Raw genomic sequence first — 20,455 nt, 5'->3', positions numbered from 1 at the left:
ACGTTTTTAGAAAGCAAAGCAAACGAGTCGGCAAATTGGAAGTTTCGCTCGAATTGGAATTATTTGTCCGACGATACAAATGATTTCTTGTAATCGTGCGTGAGAGTACGAAGAGTCTCGAGCGATCGAAGAATATCGCGATCTAAAATATGCCGAGGATAAGAAAATATTCCGAAAGAATATCCGCGAAGATACTTTGTCGCGCTTCGTCGTTCCAATGCGATCGAGCGCGATTGCGACGAGTTGGTTGAAAGTTTTCCTGCAAGGATCGTCCTGCAAGTTCGCGATCGTGGCACGTCACGCGAAAAGGTACGTACGAGGCATTCCATACTTACCGACATCGGTGAATTGGCCGAACCGCGTTATGCCACCTCGAGGCCACCGAATCAATAGAGCCGCCTGCCCGGTAGTTAACAATTTCGAATACCACGAGAGACAGGGAGGAACGATGCTCTCCCGATCGACCGCTCGCTAGCTCGTACGCTGACTCGTTCGTTCGTTCGTTCCTTTCGCTCCATTGCAATCGCTACCACTACCACTATCGCTGCTACTACGACCGCGACTACTACGACTATCGCTACCGCTGTACTGCTACTACCACCGCTACTACCGCATCGCGTAAACTTTGCGCGCGTATAATAAAACTGTCGCGCATCGAATCGTTTCGCGGGGCCATCCCGTCCGAAGATGGACGCGCGCGCGTGTGCGTGCCTACGTCCGAACGAGCCAGTTCTCGTTACGCTTTTAGGTCCCCGCGATCCATAACCGTCCACCGTTCGCGTCCACGTTATTTTATTGCCGAAGCACGACGAAATTGCGACGTATACTTTTTCGACGCGGGTATTCTTTCCCGCTGATAGGCACTCTCGGTAATAAATCGGCGTACGGCGTACGTATAAATCTTCCCGAGGATCTCGGGGACGCGCGTCTCGTGGAGTCGTAGAAAAGAGAAGACGAGGACGATCGAGCAATTTTCGATAAAGCGTCACGCCGTTGGAAGCCTTACTTCTCGTAAAACGAGTCGAACGTCGAGCCAGCTTTACGTTCGAACGAATCGGAGATTCGCTAGGGGATAACGAGGAAAGTTTCCCTTTTTTTTTGTTTTTTTTTCTCTTTTCGCGTACGACGCAGTCCCTATTAATCTCCTATCACCGCGAAATCGATCAAGGCTGACCGCTGCCACTTAACGAGGCGAACCACCGCACCACGAGGAAGCGTCGAAGCGCGATCGGCAAGCGGCCAGCGGCCAGGCTCTCTTGGTTAAACCGAAACCCATGCACGTGTGCCGTGCCGCTTTCGACATCGATCCTCGAAATCGACGCGTCGACGACTTTCCTCCACTCGGCCCGCGTTCCCGCGGCTCTATGTACCTATCGGTGTATAAGCTAAAGCGCGAACGAAGAAACCGCGTGTCCTCGAAATATCACCCTCTTCTTTTAGGACCAAGGATAAGGACGAGCGATCGGGATCGTCGCTCGTTCCGAACAAATTTTCTCCATCTTTCGGCTACTTCTCGCGTACGTACGTCGTTTTTAGCTCTCCTCTAGAGAGGCGCGCGTATGTAGCTCGTGGGACACCGAAAGGTCGTCCCTTTTTTCTCCCTACCTTACGGAGAATCGATAGAAAGGAGACGCGCGGAGGGCTCGCGAAAAAACGAGGAACGGGACGCGCGACGCTCGGTTCGTCTCCGATAAAATTTCAAGTGGCGCTTCCTCCCGCATTTCCGAACACTCCTCTGTGTCGATTTTTATGCGCCGACCTCTTCCTCCATCCTCTCGAAAGAAACTCGTTACTCTCGCGCGCCACGATCGACGATAACGTCGATCGACGTTGATCGATGACGAGTAATTTTATACGTATACGGAAAGGTCCGAACGAAATCTTTTTCTCGATTCGAGATGGAAAGGTATGACGATGCTCGTAAGAGAGCCTTTTCCGTTCCTCGAAATATCGGCGCGACTCCGATCGTCCTCTCGGTCTCGTGAATAAATGCGCTCGCATTAGGAGTCGGACAATGGTTAGACCGAACGGCATCTCGAGGGACTACCGTGCTTTACGACGACGCATCATCCATGAAACTCTGTCGTTTCTTTAGCTTCCTTCGGAGCCACCGCGCCGGTCCTGGGACTTCTTAACCCGAGACTCTCTCTTTCTCCGTGCTCTTCGTCAAACCCTCATTGAAATTTAAATTTTCCTACTTTTAAAGAAGATTTTCTTGGAGAAAGGACAGCGCTTCCGATTCTCAATGGCTCGCGAGACAATTTCGAAAAGCGCATCGCGTTTCCTTGCTCGCTTTTCTATCGACGTAAAATACCACCGAGGCTCTTATTCGCCAATTTCATTAAAATTATTTTCATCGTCGCAATCGTAAATCTTTTCGCTTTTCTCCATTTTCGCGATGTTACTCGGTAGCGTTACTCTTATCCAACGCCGACAAAGGACTCGAGAGAAGGCGGTTCGCTCCACATATAGATTTGTGTGTGTGTATGCGAAATTCGTGCGTAAATAACAGGTTCACGTAGAAGTCGTTAGTTCTCGCCTAAGAGCAGCTCGAAAATGGAATATGAATGGCGACTACGTTCTCGTTTTCTCCCAGAGAAGACGAGAAGGAGGACGAGAAGGAGGACGTTAACCGGCGCGCGACCGAAACGGGACGAATTTAATGCCGGTAGCCTGCACGTAGAGATGGTAGATATGTATGTAGGTACACAGTCAGTAAGGTACGCCGGTTACGACAGCTGCCGGAGGCTGTGCGGGACCGCCCTCGATTTGGTTCGCGCGACGAGCAATTTGACGGAGTGCGCTATAAAGGGAGGCGTCTGAACTTTGAGGGAAAGCTTTCGACGGAGTAATTTTGATAATAGTTCCCTTCGCGTCGGCCTAGAAGCTTCGCCTCGAACGTGCGTATCTCCCTTTCTCTCGCAAACACGCGCGCGCACGTACACACACACACACACACACACGCACGCACGCACGCACACACGTTGCGCGGTACGTATTATATTTCGCTTCGTCTGCCAAGCGAGTTTCTCCTACTCGATCGAGCTCGTTAAGAAACCCGGCTCTCGACCGCTATCCGTTATCCTCCTTTTCGAACTAATCTATCGCGATTGATGTCACCGGTGCGTGTTCCCCCTGCCGTCGGCAAGATGCTATTACGCCGGAACGTTATTCGCTTACGGCGGCTAATTCGATTGCATCGTCGACAACAAGGTCAGCCGTTTTACAACGTTTTACTCGCATCGTCATTGGAACGACGATAGGAAGAGTCGGGCCCAGGATTTTCTTCGAGCTCGCTCCTTCTTCGTCCGTTGTCGCGTTGTTACGTCGTTTCCTTGCCAGAGGGTTTAGGTCTTGTTTCGATAATCGAGAAGAATTCGAGATACGATACGAGAGAACGAGAGGACAGGAAACGCGAGTGCGTTTGAAAAGCAAACCCGAGATGAGTACCCTACGCGGTGTACCCACCTATCGTAGGACGGTGCTACCATAGCGTCTACTACATCCGTTCGAGTAGACAGAGTCGAGTATGGGCGCCCTAGACGATCTAATTACTGGTTACACACTCGTCAGAATCTAGCTCGTTCGGGACACGACGAGTGCTTTCTTCTCTATCGAGGATCGCGAGATAAAGTTTACCGAATCGAATCGAACCGTTCGAGGGTACGTCCGTGATCTAATTATTTGGACGTTCTTCGACTCGTAGCTCGTCCTTGCGACGACGTCGAGCCCGATCTCTCGAATCCTTTCGGTCGAACTTCTCTTGGACGTTATCGAAGTCAATCGAACGTATCCTCCGCTCGAGCGTTGACGGGGGACGAACGACACGTAAAGAATATATTCGATCAGAGGCAAAGAGTAAACCACAAAGAGCGAAGCCACCTACGGATTTCCCTACCTACGGAAACTCAGTCTCGGCGTGCGAGATCGTTAACCTCTCTTTCCCGGTCCAATGCCTGCCGGAACTAATTCGATCCGATCGAACGGATCCCTCGAGTCGATCCCCAGATCCGTCTAAACAATCCGCGTTGATGCCGAATAAAAGTCATCGGGACGCGATTACAGGAGACGTACGCTCTCCAAGATGTAAATCGAATTCGACGCAAGTACTTTGACAAGCGACCTCGACCACCGTCGTACCTTCGGCGAAATCTCCAACTACGTTATAGATCGCCCGTCGACCCTTGCTTTAATATTAATTGAAAAGTCGCGATAGAAGGTCATCCCTATGAATATTCTCTTGGATATTTGCTTATCAATAAGGTGATAATTGAACGATAATTAATGCCAAACCTCGCTACTACCCACGCTATCCCGGCGTTAAAATGACGACAGGGAGATAGAAGGGTAAGAGAAATTAAATGTGGAACGGCTATGAGAGTGCGAGGGAGCTCGCAAAAGGGAAGATCGATCGTACGCGATCTGTACGTACTCGTACGGAACCGGCCGATACGTAAGTACGTTCGTGCGCCCACCGCTGTATCTGTATCTATGGAAATATAGCGTATCTATGCGTAAGGAGAGAAACGAATAAAGTCGGGAAAAATATACACGCGTAGACCGCTTGGAGCGTACGCGTACGCGTAGAAACGATAGGGCGAGATACGACGACGAATATACGGGACTTGGGCAATAACCTCGACGTTATATATTTATACGTACGTAGACACGAGCGACGTGTCACACGCGCAAACATAAATCATAAACAAGTTGGGAGGGAGAAAGAGAAAGGTATAAGGACGAAGGGTCGGGCCTTGTGTCTACGGCGTGCGTTATTGTTATATCCGCTTGGATACGAGATAACGCCAAGGGAGGAAACAGGGAAGATTTCATCTCGATCCAACGATGGATGAAAGGAGGAGACTGTTCAGGGAGGAGGTAAGGGTTTCGGGGATGGGTAAGATTTATGCGCTCGAACCGATACAACGCTACAAATCAGTTATCCTGTGTCTCGTAACTCGAACCATCCGTACTTACTACTACCACCGCCGCTACCACCGCTACCGCGATTACCGCACTGCCATAGAGAGAAAGCAAGTCGAACGATTTCCGATCCCTTCGTTCGCTGCCATAAAATCGGATAACCTCGCCGAGTCTTGCGTTCGTAGTGAAAAATCAATAATTTTATAAACAAATCCTCCGATACAAAATCGTCCACCGTTACGTTGCATTATCGCGCATCAAACGTCGGTTCGTTAATTTCGTATTTATCGACTCTATTATTTCGAGACAGGAATTTCGGTACGTGCCATATAGATTAAAATGACATAATAACGTTTAACGATTATCAGGTACAGCGAAAATTGATTCCGCGCCGTCAAAGCGATGGGAAAGACCGGATATTAGCGATGGCGCGTCACCGATATAAACGCGCAACGGATGCTACGTACATATATACGAATTACGCGTCCTATTACTATTCATTATACTTTTTTCTCCTGATAATTAAACATTCGATCAAGTATATATATTGCTCCAAACGGAGACAGAGAGAGAGAGAGAGAGAGAGAGAGAGCGGGAAAGGAAAAAACTATAATTCTGCTTTCACCCAAATTACGATTCCTTCCTTTTTAATATTTTTCTTTTTTAATCTTTTCTTTCGTCACGCCTTCTTTGTCACTCTACTCGGTGCTTCGATGCGCTGCTTTTCTCGAGCTACTTTTTTCGTCCACTTTCGCCTAAGCCAACGCCGATGTCTTCGCAAAACACGTTTCGTGTTCTACAGTATGTACTTTTACGTTTCGATATAGAAATCTGAAAAGTCGGTACTTTGATCGAAGCTTATGCGCGCGCTCGTATACGTAGGTGTTGCAGTGCCCGGAGACATTAAACGAATCGCGACGAAGGCTCGAAAGAATATTAATCTATATAATAAATGGAACAGCAAATGTATAAGCGGAGATTAATTAATTTTTTGTTGAATTAATTTTTCACGTCCCAAACTACGTAGTAATTTTTTGAAAAAGGCCAAAGTGCCACCGAATTGCACGCGATATATGCGTATTCACCGGCGTTGATTTAGAAATTCGAGCGTATTCGTAATCGATTCGATATTACATCGAATCGTCGGAATCAAACGAACTCCGTTTGAACGATAAACCAACCAATACGTAATTTCCATTTGCAGCGCCGTTCGTTGTTTAAGCGTGCGTTTCCTTTGGAAGAAGCAAAGCGTAGTTACAGCGTAGATCGCGACGCAAAGGAGAAAGAGAAACTGTGCGACGTCAGCGAATCCGGACGGTTTCTCTCCCGACGCTGTAAACGAATTTGCAGGGACGATTTGCAGAGTAGATGGTGATGGAGCATCAACGATTCGAAACGGTTCGTAACGAGCACGTCGAGCCAACCTCGGCATTCGGTATTGATCCTCTTTCGGCGAAACAACGTAATTGCCTCGCTAATCGTGACGAACGCAAGATCGGACGACGAACGGCGAAAGAGACCGAGAGAGGATGAAACCCAAAGAGCATTGCCTACTCGACGACAACCCGACACGCGGCTCGTCGATTGAAAGCCTCGATTGCACGATATTCCTGTCTCGTCGACGATGCGTCATCGATGGACGTCGACTTTTTCACGCTTTCCCTTCCAAAGGGAAACGTTTCTCGCCTTCGAGAAGTCAATTTCGCAAATCGCGCGATGTCCTTCGACGGCTTAATTTATTTCTACTACGCAAGAGAGGAAGAGAGAGAGAGAGAGAGCGAACGAAAGACAATCGAACGAGTGAGAAAATAGTTGGATATCTCGAATGCGATATGATACAACGTCGTCTTATCTTGTATATATATATATATATATATATATATACCCTTTGTGTTTACTCGCGAGTAAGGTCGAGGGATACGAACGGGATTCGACCGTGCGACGGCAGATTCACTCGTAAAGACAAACTCGACGCGAGGGTTGGGTTTACGGTTGGAAGATATAAGCCCAAATGTGTGATCAGACTGGATGGCTCCATTGTTTCCCAACGTATTCCTTTGTAACTCGAACGAACCCGGTAATCCCTTTTATCGAATTTCTTTCGCGCTCGTATCGCCGGTTTCGTCCCTTCGCGTAAATTCTACTTGCTCGGCTTAACTTTTTCCGCCTAGAATCGGTTCGGACGTTCGGCTCGATGGAATTAAGATCGCAAAATCGACGTGCCGTCGCAACTCGCTCTACGTCCCACTAGTTTCTCAGGAGATCTCGTCGTAGAGGAACGGTCAACGAGGGAGGATAAAAGAAGAAAGGGTCGAGGATCGACTTAAATAAAAAACGTTCTGAAGTAGAAAACGAACGAACGCGAGATGGGAGGACGGAAAGAACGGAGATTTTGTAACGCGAAGATCTTTCTCGAAAAAAAAATAACAAAACAAAACCAAAAGAGGAAACAAGGCGACGAGACCTAACGATGGGAAACGTCAGGAAGGACGGAGGATAAAGAAAGAGAGAGGGTGGGAGCAAGGAAGGAAGGAAGGAAGGAAGGATGCAACCTCGGGAGTTATCGTCGGACTAACGTCAATTATCTAAAAGAGAAAAAAAAGGGAACGTACCAAGACGAAGAAGATGCTTTTAATTTCAAAGAGATTTCATTGTACCGTGTACGATACTTATGCTCGAAGGCGTTCGCTTCTAATTCGAGGACGAACTGCCAGAGGCATTCGCCTGGGAAACGTTCAAACGAGAACTTCATTGTGTTCGCCACAATACGATGCCTCTCGCATCCTATTATCGCGTACCTTCTACCACGCTGGAACCGACGTGTTTATCGGCTCTTCTATTCTCCGCTTTTCGCCCATATTCTTTGGAATAAAAAGCCAGGTAATTTGGCTTTCTCGAGAATTCCTTGCTAGAACGAGGTATCTTTATAAGTAAGTAAACGAACGACGCGTAGGTAAGTACATACACATGTATTTATGACGTACGTTCCGCCGTATGTATACAAGTAAATATTCTCCGAGTAAAAGCGAATGATTGAAGTTCGTTTCGTGCATAGCTCGGTTTTCCTATCGACTCGAGCTTCGCAAAGGTAGGTAGTACTCGGACAAAGCGTGCTCGTACTTTTCGTTAAAAGCCAACGCTGTTCTTATTTCTCTCTCTGCTCTCAGAGAGAGAGAGAGAGAGAGAGAGAGAGAGAGAGAGAGAGAGAGAGAGAGAGAGAGAAATAGCACTCTGGCTGGAGCTCGGCTGATCTCGTAATCCGTCGATACATCAGAGTTACCATTACCGCGAATGGCGTCTATCGGTCTAAATCCGTACCTTACCCGTCGGTGTGTCACGTAGCCAGATGTGTGCGTGCGCGTACAAATCCGTATAGGCGCCTAAATGTAGGACGGAAGGAAGGAGCACGTGTGCAAGCAAGAAGTCTTAAGCTTCTTACGAGGGAAGTAACGCGCGAGGCGATGGCTGGCTAAATCCGCTTGGATTGGAAATTATTCGATGAACTTGCTCGAAAGGATCTTGGTCGATTATTATTTTCAAAGGCATATCCTTCGAATAACAATAGCACGTTAACATCGTATACCGAGGATTTTACATAAAAATGGCTAACGAATGGACGTATTTAAAAATTCGAAAGATAAAACAAAGTCGCTTCTCGTCGCAAGAGTACACGCAACGTCGTTCGACCCGGTTAGAAACGCAGTCAACGAGCTCTATCGTCAGATTCCCTTCGTCTACCTTTTATCGGCGTCGTTGGCGAGAAAAAAATCGCTCCTCGACTATCGAAGAAGAAATAGAAAACTAGTCGATACTTTATGAAAGCAAGGAGAAGAGGGTGAACGATCGTGGCCGAGGAAGGTCCCTTTTCGAAGGGCGCGTCGATCCTATTAGCCTCGACCTCGGAACGCTCGAAGGCTGCTTCGTTTTCTTCGACGAAAATTAGGAACCCGTCGAGCGGGTTGATTTTTCGAGCAAGGCCGACGGAAAGAAAGAAAGACAATTCGCGAGGCACCTCGCGAAAGAGAAGAAGCAAAGGGAAGAATTTCGAAACGAGGCTGAGGCGTAACGAGGAGTGCGCGTTGTCCCGTTTACAGAATTGTTTTGTCTCTTTTGGAAAGAGCAAGAGTTATTCCTGGGATAAAGGAGAATCGAAAAGGGATGAACCGAGAAAGAAATTAACTCGATTTATTCGGCTGCCCTTGCGAGCCTCCTTCGTTGTTAATCGGAATGATTTTATAAATGGCTCGAATACGTACGGCCAAAAGTTTTCGACTTCGAATTAATACGTTCTGCGGCGTTTCGCGCGATCGTTTTTATTTTATTTTTATCTTACGTCCAACGGACAAAAAAAATGTACGGTAAAAATTATCGGATCGTAAAGCATAATTGGCCGGTAATTAATAAAACCAATCGAGCGAATATACAGAGGAGTCAGAAAGTTCGTTTTTCCACCATGCAAATTTCTCCTTTAACGCGGATTATGTTGGACGCAATAACTGGCAACGTATAAATGTATTTAAGTATTTAGAAAGGAACGCATAATTATAGTCTATACGTGCGGTCACGCGAAACGTAAATCTCGTCAAGCTCGCGGTTCCGACTTGGTATAAATAATACGAGCCATTACGAGGCGTATGCGCCAACGTTAATTGGGTCGCTCGTGTACGTTACGTCCGAACGGGCAACGACGATGCTACGTTTAGTTTCGGAAACGAGCGTAACAGAAAAAAAAAAAAGATAAAAGTTTTCTCTGATCGATGTTGAAACGTTTTCATTACGATCGCAAAGAAATAAATTCTTTCCTTTATGGCTCGTACCAATCGATTGTTTATCGTTATAGCCGCATTATTCCGCAAATAAGTTTTGCGTAACGTATTCGCCAAACCTACGGAAACCTAAGAAAACGTCGCCGCCGTCGTCGTCGTCGTCGTCGTTATCGTCGATAAAACTAAGGGAACGACGAAGTGCAAGACCGAAGCAAGGACGAATGCTTACTCGAAATTCCGCGTACGCTCGACTCTCGACGTAGCCACTGAAGAAGATTGCCTGAAAATCCTGGTATCGTGTAAGCCAAAAGTCGATCCTTTTCCTAAATTACGAGGCGGAATTCGAATTACGATAGGAGGGTGTACGAGATCCAAAGCTGCTACCTTACCTAGAGCTACCGAAGATGAGATAGTCGAGTCCAAAGACGCGAGGTACGATAAAGGCTCTTTGATACGATACCGCGCGCGGCTTTCCATAAATTCCGAATCCACCCGAACGTGAATTTCTCGCATCGCGTTGCGTCTCCCCTCGCCTCGGCCAAACTCTTTCCGTAAGAAAAAGCTTTCTTGACTCGACTCGGTAAAGGTCGATTCGTTAAACGCATCATCGCATTTCGCATCGATACGCATCTCGATAATAAGTTTTAGAAAGTTTCATCTCGTGGACGATATTCGATTCGACGTGGTGCTCCGACGAAGCCGCTGTCTCCTTTCTCGAAATTATACTTTAATCGTCCTGGGGATCGCCTCGGTCTTTATTACAGACTGCCGAGAAGTTCGGGTGTCATGATTAATTACGGGCTGCAAGATGCACGAGCCGGCAAGGAGCTTCGATGGCACCTTTCCTTTGTCAAATTATCTCCAAGAGGGCTCTCCGAGAGAGCCCTTTAGGGTTACGGCGCCTATCAAGCGCTTCGTTAGCCCTATTTTCGCCTTTGGAGATGCTCCGAGAAAGATTTCGTATTCGCAAGCCTCGGTTATTCCGCGGTCACGAAACGGGGCCGTATCTTCTCTAATTTAATTAATCGCAACGCGTCGCGTCGGAATTTCATTTCCAACGAATTTCATCGTCGATCATCGAAACTCGGAGCGAGCGATTTTATTCATACGGTACGAACTACGAACTTACGTTTTGACGTATCTAGTCGTCCTCGCGCGATCTTTCACAAGAGCCAATCCCTCTTTTATCCTCGTACATTCGCTCGCTCGTACATTCCCACGTTCTTAGGATTCAATTTGCATCGTCTCTCGAGTTTCAAGCGTTGATGCAAGTTTTCTAGAAGGCCTTGAAGACGAATTGCCGTTTGTGTACACTCTTGAAGATTTAGCGAATGTCTGAAACGTGGAAGGAAGGAAGGAAGGAAGGAAGGAAGGAAGGAAGGAAGGAAGAGGAGGCAAGAAAACGAAGGAAGTAAGACGAAGAAAAATGTATACACCGTAGGAGGGTGGAGTTTATATGAGATCTTTCTAGCGTGCTGTCTGCTTTATATTCTCCTCCGTACTTTGGATTATCAACTTGTCCTTTTTTCACGATACAACGTCTTTCCCGTGTACGAGTAGAGAGATACATATACTTAGCTAAGGCGCGCGTGTGCGTGCCTCAAAAGCATTCAAACTCGACGCTCGTCAACTCCTATGCAGGAAATCGAAAGAATCAAGAAGCGAGAAATGAAAGTTACTCCTTCGTTTCTTTACTTTCTTCTTTCTCTCATTCTTTTGTTATCGTTTCACTTCGACAAATGGACGAATAGAAAATTTTCCCTTCGAACGGGAATGAACGATCGTCCGTCCGATCCGAAAATGAGGATATTTAACCAAGAGGCATGGTTAGAAACGGCTCGATGTAGATACATGCTAATGCATAACGCAGGAGATCGGACCGGACCAGCCGTTAAGCACCTGGGAGTGATAAGCGAGATAGTGTCCCTCTTCCTTGTAATTACTATCCGCCTACTGTACGACTCTGGAGACTCGCCCTGTAAACAAAGCATACATCGGTCATGGTCATCCAATTTCGGCGAGCTAATAAAGCCTGCGATCATTTCGATGACGAATGGTCAACGGTGATTAGAAACGCGAAACGTTGCAACGGCACGACTTTCCTTCGGTATAGAATTTCCAACGAGTACGAACATTTGGCCGAATAGTTTCCTCGATACCTGGTACAAGTCGATCGAAATCGTACGCTTTCGTTCGCCATCTGTTCAGATTTTAATTTTTATACAAATACGATCATCGATAAACGATTGCGTCTAATTTACTATTTACTTCCCAACCATTACGCATGCAATATTTTTCAAACTTTGTTCCGAAACTGCTCGTCGAATCGACAAGAACGTTGACGCGACGTTATCGAAGGTAACCCGTAATCGGAAAGAAAGCTTCCTATAGATTCGTCGCCTCTTCCGTCACGATTCGCCGTCGTTTTAAAAAAGACTTTCCTGCTTACGAGATTAAGCGCAATCGCTTAGAACTTGAACGGGCTGAGAGCACGATAGGTAAGTTTAATCGTAAAACAGTCGTCGTTCCGACGAGGGCAAATCGTCGTTGCTCGATTTCGCAGTGGTGCGAGAGCGAACTCCGGTACGCTCGCACCGGTCCCGAGCGTTAGTCGGGAGTTCGTTTCTAATTTGGGACACCGGTTCGACTTTCGTGCAGAAGGAAAATCCTGATGGAGAATTCTATTACACTTATCGCTCGAATGCCTGTGTCGACCGTACCGCTCTCGGTTCGGAACCGTCTTCGAAAGGAAAGCAATTCGCGTTACTCCGGCCTGAAAGTTTCGCAACTGTCTCTTGCATATTCTCTTCGTGGACAATGCCGGAAATTCGGACGAAGACGTCCACCGCGTCCGATCGATCTTTCGAACAATAATACCATCAATTTATATTTCATCTCGATGTTACGACGCTTCGTCACAATGGCGTAAATCACCAAGACGGGACGATTAATTCGATAAGATAAACGTTCCTAAAAGTCTACTGCTCGAATCGGGTCGTACGACGAGCCAGCGTCCGCCTTTTGTTTCGACGAAACGCCGTTTTCTCGTTCTCGAACTTTTGTCCGTGCGCACAATACTCGACGGAAGAAACTTTTCGCTGGTTTACTCGCTCGCTAGTCGATCGATGCGAGAAGCAAGTCGTCTCGGATTTAACGAATCGACGCGACTCGATCTTTTCCGTTTCACGTTATTCTGATCTACTGCTACCTATGCATGGGCACATATATATATATATGCACTTCTCTCTATCTATCGGAGAAGAGCCAAAGCAACTCTCGTTCTTCCGCGAAATAAAAGGCTTGTTTAAGGAATCGAGCGGCGAAAGCGCGGTAGTGCGAGGCGAAAGAGTGGAGATTAAGGAGAAGTGCCGAGCATCCCTTATCTCGTAACTGTGCCAAGCGAACGCCACTCGAATGGAGGACATGCAGGGAGTCGGGTTAAGAGATAAAAGATCCTTCCTACAATTTACGACCAATTTCGCTACTCCCACGTTACCCGTGAATTTTCGTTCGCCATTGAGATTCTTCAAAAGAGTGGTCAGTAGTACGATCTCGAATTCGTTTCGTCCGTTCCTTCGTTCGTTCCTACCTCCAAAAGAATTTTTCCGATTGAATTTTCCAACCGAAGGGAAACTTACCAGTCGTTCTTTTGTCGCGTACCGTCGCTACGAAGGCCGATAAACCGATAAAGCTCGAAATCGAGCCAAACGTTTTCTTCCTCTTCCTTCTTCCTTCCTTTATTTTCTTTTGCTACTTCGTTTGACCGTCGTAACGCAAAATAACGAGATCTTAACGCGTAGAACGTTATATGCGAGTATAAATTTTATTCGAAGTACAAAGCCTACCAAAAGTAGAGCTAATAAACGAATAGAGCATTTTTGAATTGTTTCCAGTCCGCGTACGAACGCTATTACGCGCTCTCCTTTCGTCCCATTGTTCCCGACGTTCCAGCAAAACACGTGCACCTAATCGAGAGTCACTGAAAAAATCATCGCGGCCGAAAAATAAACCAAATCGCGAAATCCATTTCTACGTCGTTTCATGCCTGCCTCGCGATAAAATCTAATCGATACGAAAAACCCTTAAAACCCAACGAACGCGATATGATTTTAAGGAGGCGTTATAAAAAAATTTCTACAGGAATGGAAATACAGCGCGTCGCTTCGCGAAATAATGACTATTCATCGGTGTTCGCCATTCAACCGTAACACCCGCCATAGAAATGACGCGTTTACACGATTACAATAGAAACTCGATTACGGAACTTGAGAATTCGCGGCTTATTCGCCGGCCCATTGTGCTCGTAGGAAAGCACGTTCTGTCCTCTGTTTACTCGGACGTGCTGCTGGGATGCGTGTACACGCGAATACTGCGCTACGTATCGTCTACCACGATTAGATGGGAAGGAATATTGCAAATACGATCGAAAAATGTTGCGAGTGCTTTCGAGCATTATCGTAGAAATTATTTTCTGTTGGAAATTATTCTAAAATATCAATACCTAATTTTTAAACGTTCCATCTGGAAAGGACTATCTTTCGCGTAATAATATACATATGCATGACGCAGAACGTGTGTGCATACTTATCGTCGGATGGTGAAATTCGATGTTGCCCGACGCGCGCCATGGAAGATACACAGGCTGTATATGCATATATGCGGATCGAACACATTCGCAAAGCCGTGAGACGTCGCGCATCGGTCGCGTGTGTGCGTTGCATGCTTTAGAGCAGATTGCTCGTCCAAGTGCTTACTTGCGTCAACGATGCAAGCGCGTGACAGTGTTGTACGCGTGACCAAACGCGAACACCGTCTCTCTCAAGATTTTCATGAATAACGCATGAACCTTCCGACGGTAGCTGTCGTGCGGCAAGGAGCGATGCCGGAGGATGGTTCGGCTTGAACGGACGAAACTCGACTCTCTCTCTCTCTCTCTCTCTCTCTCTTGACTCTCTTAATTTTTTTCGGCTTTTGGACGAGGTTACTTGTCTCTCTCTCTCTCCCTCCCTCTTCTTCTCTATGCAAATCCATGGAGAATCGTCCGATACCTCGAATAAAATCCACTCCCCCTGATCGTTGTTATATTTTCCAGAGTCGCGGTATATCGGACGGCGGAAGGATGTGAGAGGACTATATGGGTGAACACCAAACGGGCAGAGCAGATCCGTCGAAATCACGAACACGTGGCGAGACGTGAAGCGGGGTAAGCTAGTCATTTAGAAAGTCCATACGTTTTATACGACATTTTTGTTAATCCACTGGCTATACCGATACGGATACGGGTTTAACGAGAGAGCCCACAACAAAATCGAGCGACACGTTTTATTTACGATTACGTTATACGTTTTATTATTCCACCACCGAATCGATCCCGCGCCATCGGATCGCGTTCCACGCGAGATAAAAGCCGACGATTGAATAATCGATCGGCAATTATTTTTCATCTATTTTTACAACGAACGAATCTCTCCACGGCGACGCTCTCGAGCATGTCCAGAGTAATTGACAATCGACGCAGGATGAAAATAGACGGATAAACTTAAGTATCGATATACCTGGTGGTACACTCGATATACCGTGTACTCGTTGCGTTACGTCGCATCGAGCCGCGCGATAGTTTCGAACCGATGCCGGAAAGTTTGCCAAAGTATTACCTTTGTTATTGGGATCAGGCTACTCGCTAGTTTCGCTTATACCACCGAAGAACGATACCCGTATCGTTTCTGCTCTTACGAATACAATCCCTTACGTAGAGTTATATAAAAGCGTATCTCTACCTATCTCTCGTCGATAAAAATTGCCTAGACATAATCTCGGAAGAAGCTCGTATTTCAAAGATATCGACGGGACAGCTGACAACCATTTTTTACTTTTGTGCAGCGATAGAAACTGCTTCGGCAAAAGTGGCCTCTTCGATCATATCGCTCGGACGTTTCCTTTGATCCGTAACCTTTCGTACGCGAATCATTAAACGATCTATCACGGGTTATCCTTTCGAATTTGCCATCGACGCGGACAGCCGCGAAATTCGTGTGAAATCTTTACGCCATACACGAGTCTCTCTCTCTCTCTCTCTCTCTCTCTCTCTCTCTCTCTGCACTATTCAGGGCTTGGATATTCGAGAAGATTCGTTCGTCTTTCGCCGAAAGAAGTAAGAGAGGAAGAAGTTAAAAGAGATTAGCTCCGAGGAACGTGGGTCGTTGAAAAAGCAAGTGAAATCGATCTAGCACCGTACAAAGGATCTAAAAGCTGGATAGCACGAGGCGAGGATAGCCATTAGGGTTCCTTTGGTAAAGGGTGAATGGTAGCTCCCATGTATCTACACGGTAGAAAGAGAAAAAGTCTTCCTTTCTATTTCTCAGAGAAAAAAGAGGGGAAAAAGGAAACGGGACAGAGCGATCGAAATGCTCGGGGTGTAGATGCCGCTCTTTGCTCTTTCTAAGCATAAGACCTTTGTGGTCGCGACACGAACCGCAAAGAGCTCCGATGCAACGACGATCGACCGAGAACCCGCGAATAGTAAAAGCTTCTTTCAATTTTTCCGGCAAAGAATTTGCGCATGCTGCGCAAACGCTGTATATACGCGTACCCATATACGCTTCGCGACGCGTCAAGCGTATTTCAAAAACCTGCTCGCCTTCCCGCTTCGGAACCGTCGGCTACCGTCGCTTCCGATTAACCTATCCGACTACAAGCTCGTTCCATCGCTCTCTTGCCTGCGTGTGCGTGATAAAACGCAAGATGGATGGATAGGTAGCTAGGTAGGTAGGTAGAGAGGAATAGATAGATGGAGAGAGAGACTTACACTTACAAAGCGTCGCGCACGCGAGAACGGGAAATGTCACGCGACCTCCACCTACGCCGAGCCTACGTTATTATTACGTGTCTGAAACATTCTCGGCACGGCTGTGGTCGTGAAAATTTAATTAAAACGCTTCTCGAGCGTACACACTTCATCCCAGCACGTTGTTCTCAGTGCTTACGCGATGCACCGGTCGTCGCAAAGAGAACGACGGAACTCTTGGACTTGACTCGTCTTTGTTCGAGCTCTGCTCCCTCGAACCCCCTCCGTGGCATACTTCGATACGAATTTCCAAAGTGCTTTGGATAACGTGAAAGACAAAGTTGGTACCTGGATAGGTTCATCGTCCGAAAACTCGACCGTTTCGATACTCGTTCGGGGACGGATATTCGCTTCATCGAAACTTTCTTCTCCCGTTGAAAACTAGCTTCTCGCTGCTCTCCGAGCTTGTTACGTAGCGAGTTAACGCCCTCGAGCTCGCATAAAATTCTGCAATTTCCAAGAGAAACCGACTAAGAGATTAATGGGAAATTTCTGTGAAACGGGTGCCGGTGAAGGATAGTAATTTGAAGCGACTACGCGATGTACGAGGAACGTACCTAGTATGTGCGAGAAGGAAGGATCGAAGGGAACCGAAAGGAGGTTCATTTTTGCTCGATGTTTTATCAAACTTCTATAGGTAGATATGTAGGTACGTGTACGTAGGTAGCTCTAATTAATAACTCGATTCGAAGGATATGGGTCGTCGTCCTCGTCGTCGCCGCTCGAAATCAGTAGAAATCGACGAATTATTTCATCTCGATACTGATTTATGCGTCTCTATGCGTTTTCAGACTATCCGGACGGGTGGAAAATCGCGCGAAAATCTCTAAATAAAGATTTAGTACGTTATACCGTCGTAACGCGCACACGCGAACGAATCTCCATCGAGGGTTTCCAGGACGAGTCGAAAATTATTTCAAATATCGATTTCGCTTGCACATACGTACCATCGCTCTTCTTACTCTCGCGCGCACGTGCTAAAAGGATAGAGGAAACGAAACAAAGGATCGAAAGACGAGTTATCGCAGGACGAGATTCGTTGGAAGAGAAAAGTTTTCCAACCGACCTCGATCGCCCGCCCAATTCGACCCTCGAGAAGCTTCGACCTTTTGTAAATCGTAAATACGTGTACTTGATATCGAATATGCTAATCGGGTCCTCGTGTCGTTCTTAATTATAGCTTACCACGGGCGCCGCCCGTACCATGTTTCTTCGATCGACTCCATGTTTTTCAATGGATTCCATCGAATCGATCGATTGAAATTACTTTCTGACCTCTTTTCCATCTACGTTCTCATTAAAAACGATCAAAAATATATGTTCATCCGACTATACGACATGTAACGTGCTTTCCATTTCTTGTAGCGTTGAGCCTGCTGTGCGTAAAGAAATTCTCCGGGAGTGCGACGATGCTGGAGGCTCCACCCGGAAGTCGCGAAGATCTCGTGGAAGCGGCAAGAACTCCATGTACGCCTACAGGTCGGTGTCATTAACTTTTCAGCGTTTTTCAACTTACAACTGCCTTTTTCGACGATGTATTCGTACGATAAAGAATTAACGGCGTTGTTATCTCGCTGGCCGGTATAAAGAAAAGAAACGACGATACGAAGAGACGGTGCCTCTAAAGAGCCGTGACGGCCCTCCAGCGCTATCTCTCGTCCTACGAGATCCGCTAACGCATAGGCTGACGACGATAAGTTTTGTCGAAAAAGAAAAAAAGGTTCAAACTTAACTCGAACCCTATCAGTCTATTCGAATTGTCCAACCGGTAAGTTCTCTCTGGCCAAACGTGGCGTGTTTTTCGATCCTTCGATTCTCGGTTATCATTCCACTGCTCGAAATCGAAAGTGGCTATCTCCGACGTCCAACCCAGCGCGAACGTTTGACTCTTTTTCAGCGATTTTTACATGGAAGAGAAAAATACCACAACGATGGGGCTCTGAGGTAGAGAAATTCAGCAAAGCGAGTAGGAATAAAAGAGGAAAAAGAGAAAAGTGTAATTTGCCTTTCTGATTGGCCGTGTCTCAACGAAAGAACCCGCAATAGCAAACGTCATCGGCGAGAAAGAACACTGTTATTTCATGGTACAACAGGTGCCATTATTCCACGCAGACATTTTCGAGATTGTTCCATTCTCCTTTTCTTTCCCTCCTCCCCTTTGCGCCTCTTTCTCTCTTTCATTCGCAAGACCGGAGGGTAAATTATTGGACCGATGCATCGATCACCGCGTGCCTTCCCTGGAGTCGCTTAAAATCACTCGATTTTTTACGAAGGTCCGCTTTTACTCCCTCGCATTTGCCATATCCATCGTTGGAATGTAAGCGGGAAGGGAGAACGTTGGACTCGACTGGATTGATAAGAACGCGCTCTTACGGGCTGTTCGTCCAGCGATACCAAATTCGATTCCATTCGATTCGATTCTACTCGATTCTAATGGAATGCTTTATAATTTATATACATCGTAATAGGTATATAAAAGAATAGAAAGTTCTTACGAGAAAAAATGATCTATACTCGACGATCGCGATCTCGATCTATGCGTCGTAGCGTTGATTCCCATTCTTCGTTGTGCAAAGGGCAAACCGTATTCAATGCGGTAATAACGGCAATCGTCGCCCACCATTGCCGCGTATGTACATACGTATGTAAATATTGAAATTGCCGATAACCGATAGTAGGTATGTACATACATATATCGTAAGCACGCTCCCATAGAAATCGCATTAATTTCTACTAATGATTTCGCATTGATAGGAGCTATCTTCTGTAACGGGTAACGACGTTCGTTTCACTTATCGACTTTCGAGACGCACCATTGAAGCAATGCGTTTACGATGCTCTTTTGCTAATTCGCGTCTCTCTCTCTCTCTCTCTCTCTCTACTTATAAACGCAGCTCTCGAAACGTATCGACGCGAAAAGTTAAGAACATAAAAGACCGTTTAATCGGATTAATCGAAAGGGAGAGAGAGAGAGAGAGAGAGAGAGAGAGATAATTAGCAGTAGCTTCTCAAGTATCTTTGATTCGAGATAACGAGACGACGAGTTTCATTTTATGAGTTAAAACTATTCGCTTTTGTGAAAACGTAGATCTTTTCATCGTTATTTAATTATTATCTTCTATGCAAAAGACATACGTATGCCGAAACGGGAATGGAAACTTTGCGTTCTTCGATAATTAATCCGGACATTAATTAACGCAACGTCGAATGAAAACGGTATTCGGTATAACCGCACCGTATTACTTTAATGAACTTCACCATTATTTGTATTCACATTGAATTCCACGACTAGAATTATTATTCCCGAGAAAAAGATAGACGAAGAAAGAAAGAAGGAGAGAGGAAGGGAGGAAGAGAGAGAAAGGGAAGCAAAGCTTTAATATCGTCTAATCGGTCTTGAAAATTATGACATTTTTATCTCGTCGATGTTTCGCTCGCTCGCCGTCCGATTTCTTTTTGAAATTAGTCCACTCGTAGAAAGACTAGCAACGGCTCCTTTCGTTTTAATTTTACGAGTCTCCTCTTTGCCATTTAATTGCGTTAATAAATTTTCATTGATATCCGTCGATCTCGAATACGATAGCTTTGAAATCTTCCTACGTGCGACGTGGACGTCTAAAACGACCTGCGAGTTCTCTCATCGATATTTGCAGAAAGCATCCGTATTTTCTCGAGCGAACTTTGATCCCTCGGTCGACTTTTATAACTCCATTAGCACTTTAATAACATAATATTCGCAAGTAACGAGCGGGAATGTTCGTTTTGATTCCCTATATCGCAATGGTCGTGCGTCATAACGTTCCTCAACGCATAACGTCCAATATCTCGAAACGACCTAGTCAGTTAATTATAGAAGCGACGACGGATGCGTCTACGTCTAAAAAATAAGAGTCTGTCTCTTAACGATTTCAACTTTTTCTTC

General features: G+C 46.2%; 1 protein-coding gene across 5 annotated transcripts in view; it reads left to right on the top strand.

Annotated features, from left to right (window-relative positions):
- The window catches only part of LOC122631479, a 61,633-nt gene that overhangs the window by 29,929 nt on the left and 11,249 nt on the right, over nucleotides 1-20,455 (top strand). The window contains exons 1-4 of one of the 5 annotated variants that reach the window (XM_043817207.1): nucleotides 4,725-4,878; nucleotides 14,782-14,892; nucleotides 17,325-17,650; nucleotides 17,893-18,012. In XM_043817207.1, coding sequence (XP_043673142.1) covers nucleotides 17,943-18,012 — 70 coding nt within the window. In that variant the 5' untranslated portion in view covers nucleotides 4,725-4,878; nucleotides 14,782-14,892; nucleotides 17,325-17,650; nucleotides 17,893-17,942. Of the gene's footprint in view, nucleotides 1-4,724; nucleotides 4,879-14,781; nucleotides 14,893-17,324; nucleotides 17,651-17,892; nucleotides 18,013-20,455 lie in introns of those variants that run through there. The other 4 variants (XM_043817206.1, XM_043817205.1, XM_043817204.1 and 1 more) reach the window with 4 other exon arrangements.

The sequence above is a fragment of the Vespula pensylvanica genome, chromosome 9, assembly GCF_014466175.1.
Source record: "Vespula pensylvanica isolate Volc-1 chromosome 9, ASM1446617v1, whole genome shotgun sequence".
NCBI lineage: Eukaryota > Metazoa > Arthropoda > Insecta > Hymenoptera > Vespidae > Vespula > Vespula pensylvanica.
Note: the sequence above shows the minus strand (reverse complement) of the source record. Positions and strands in the feature narration are given on the sequence as shown.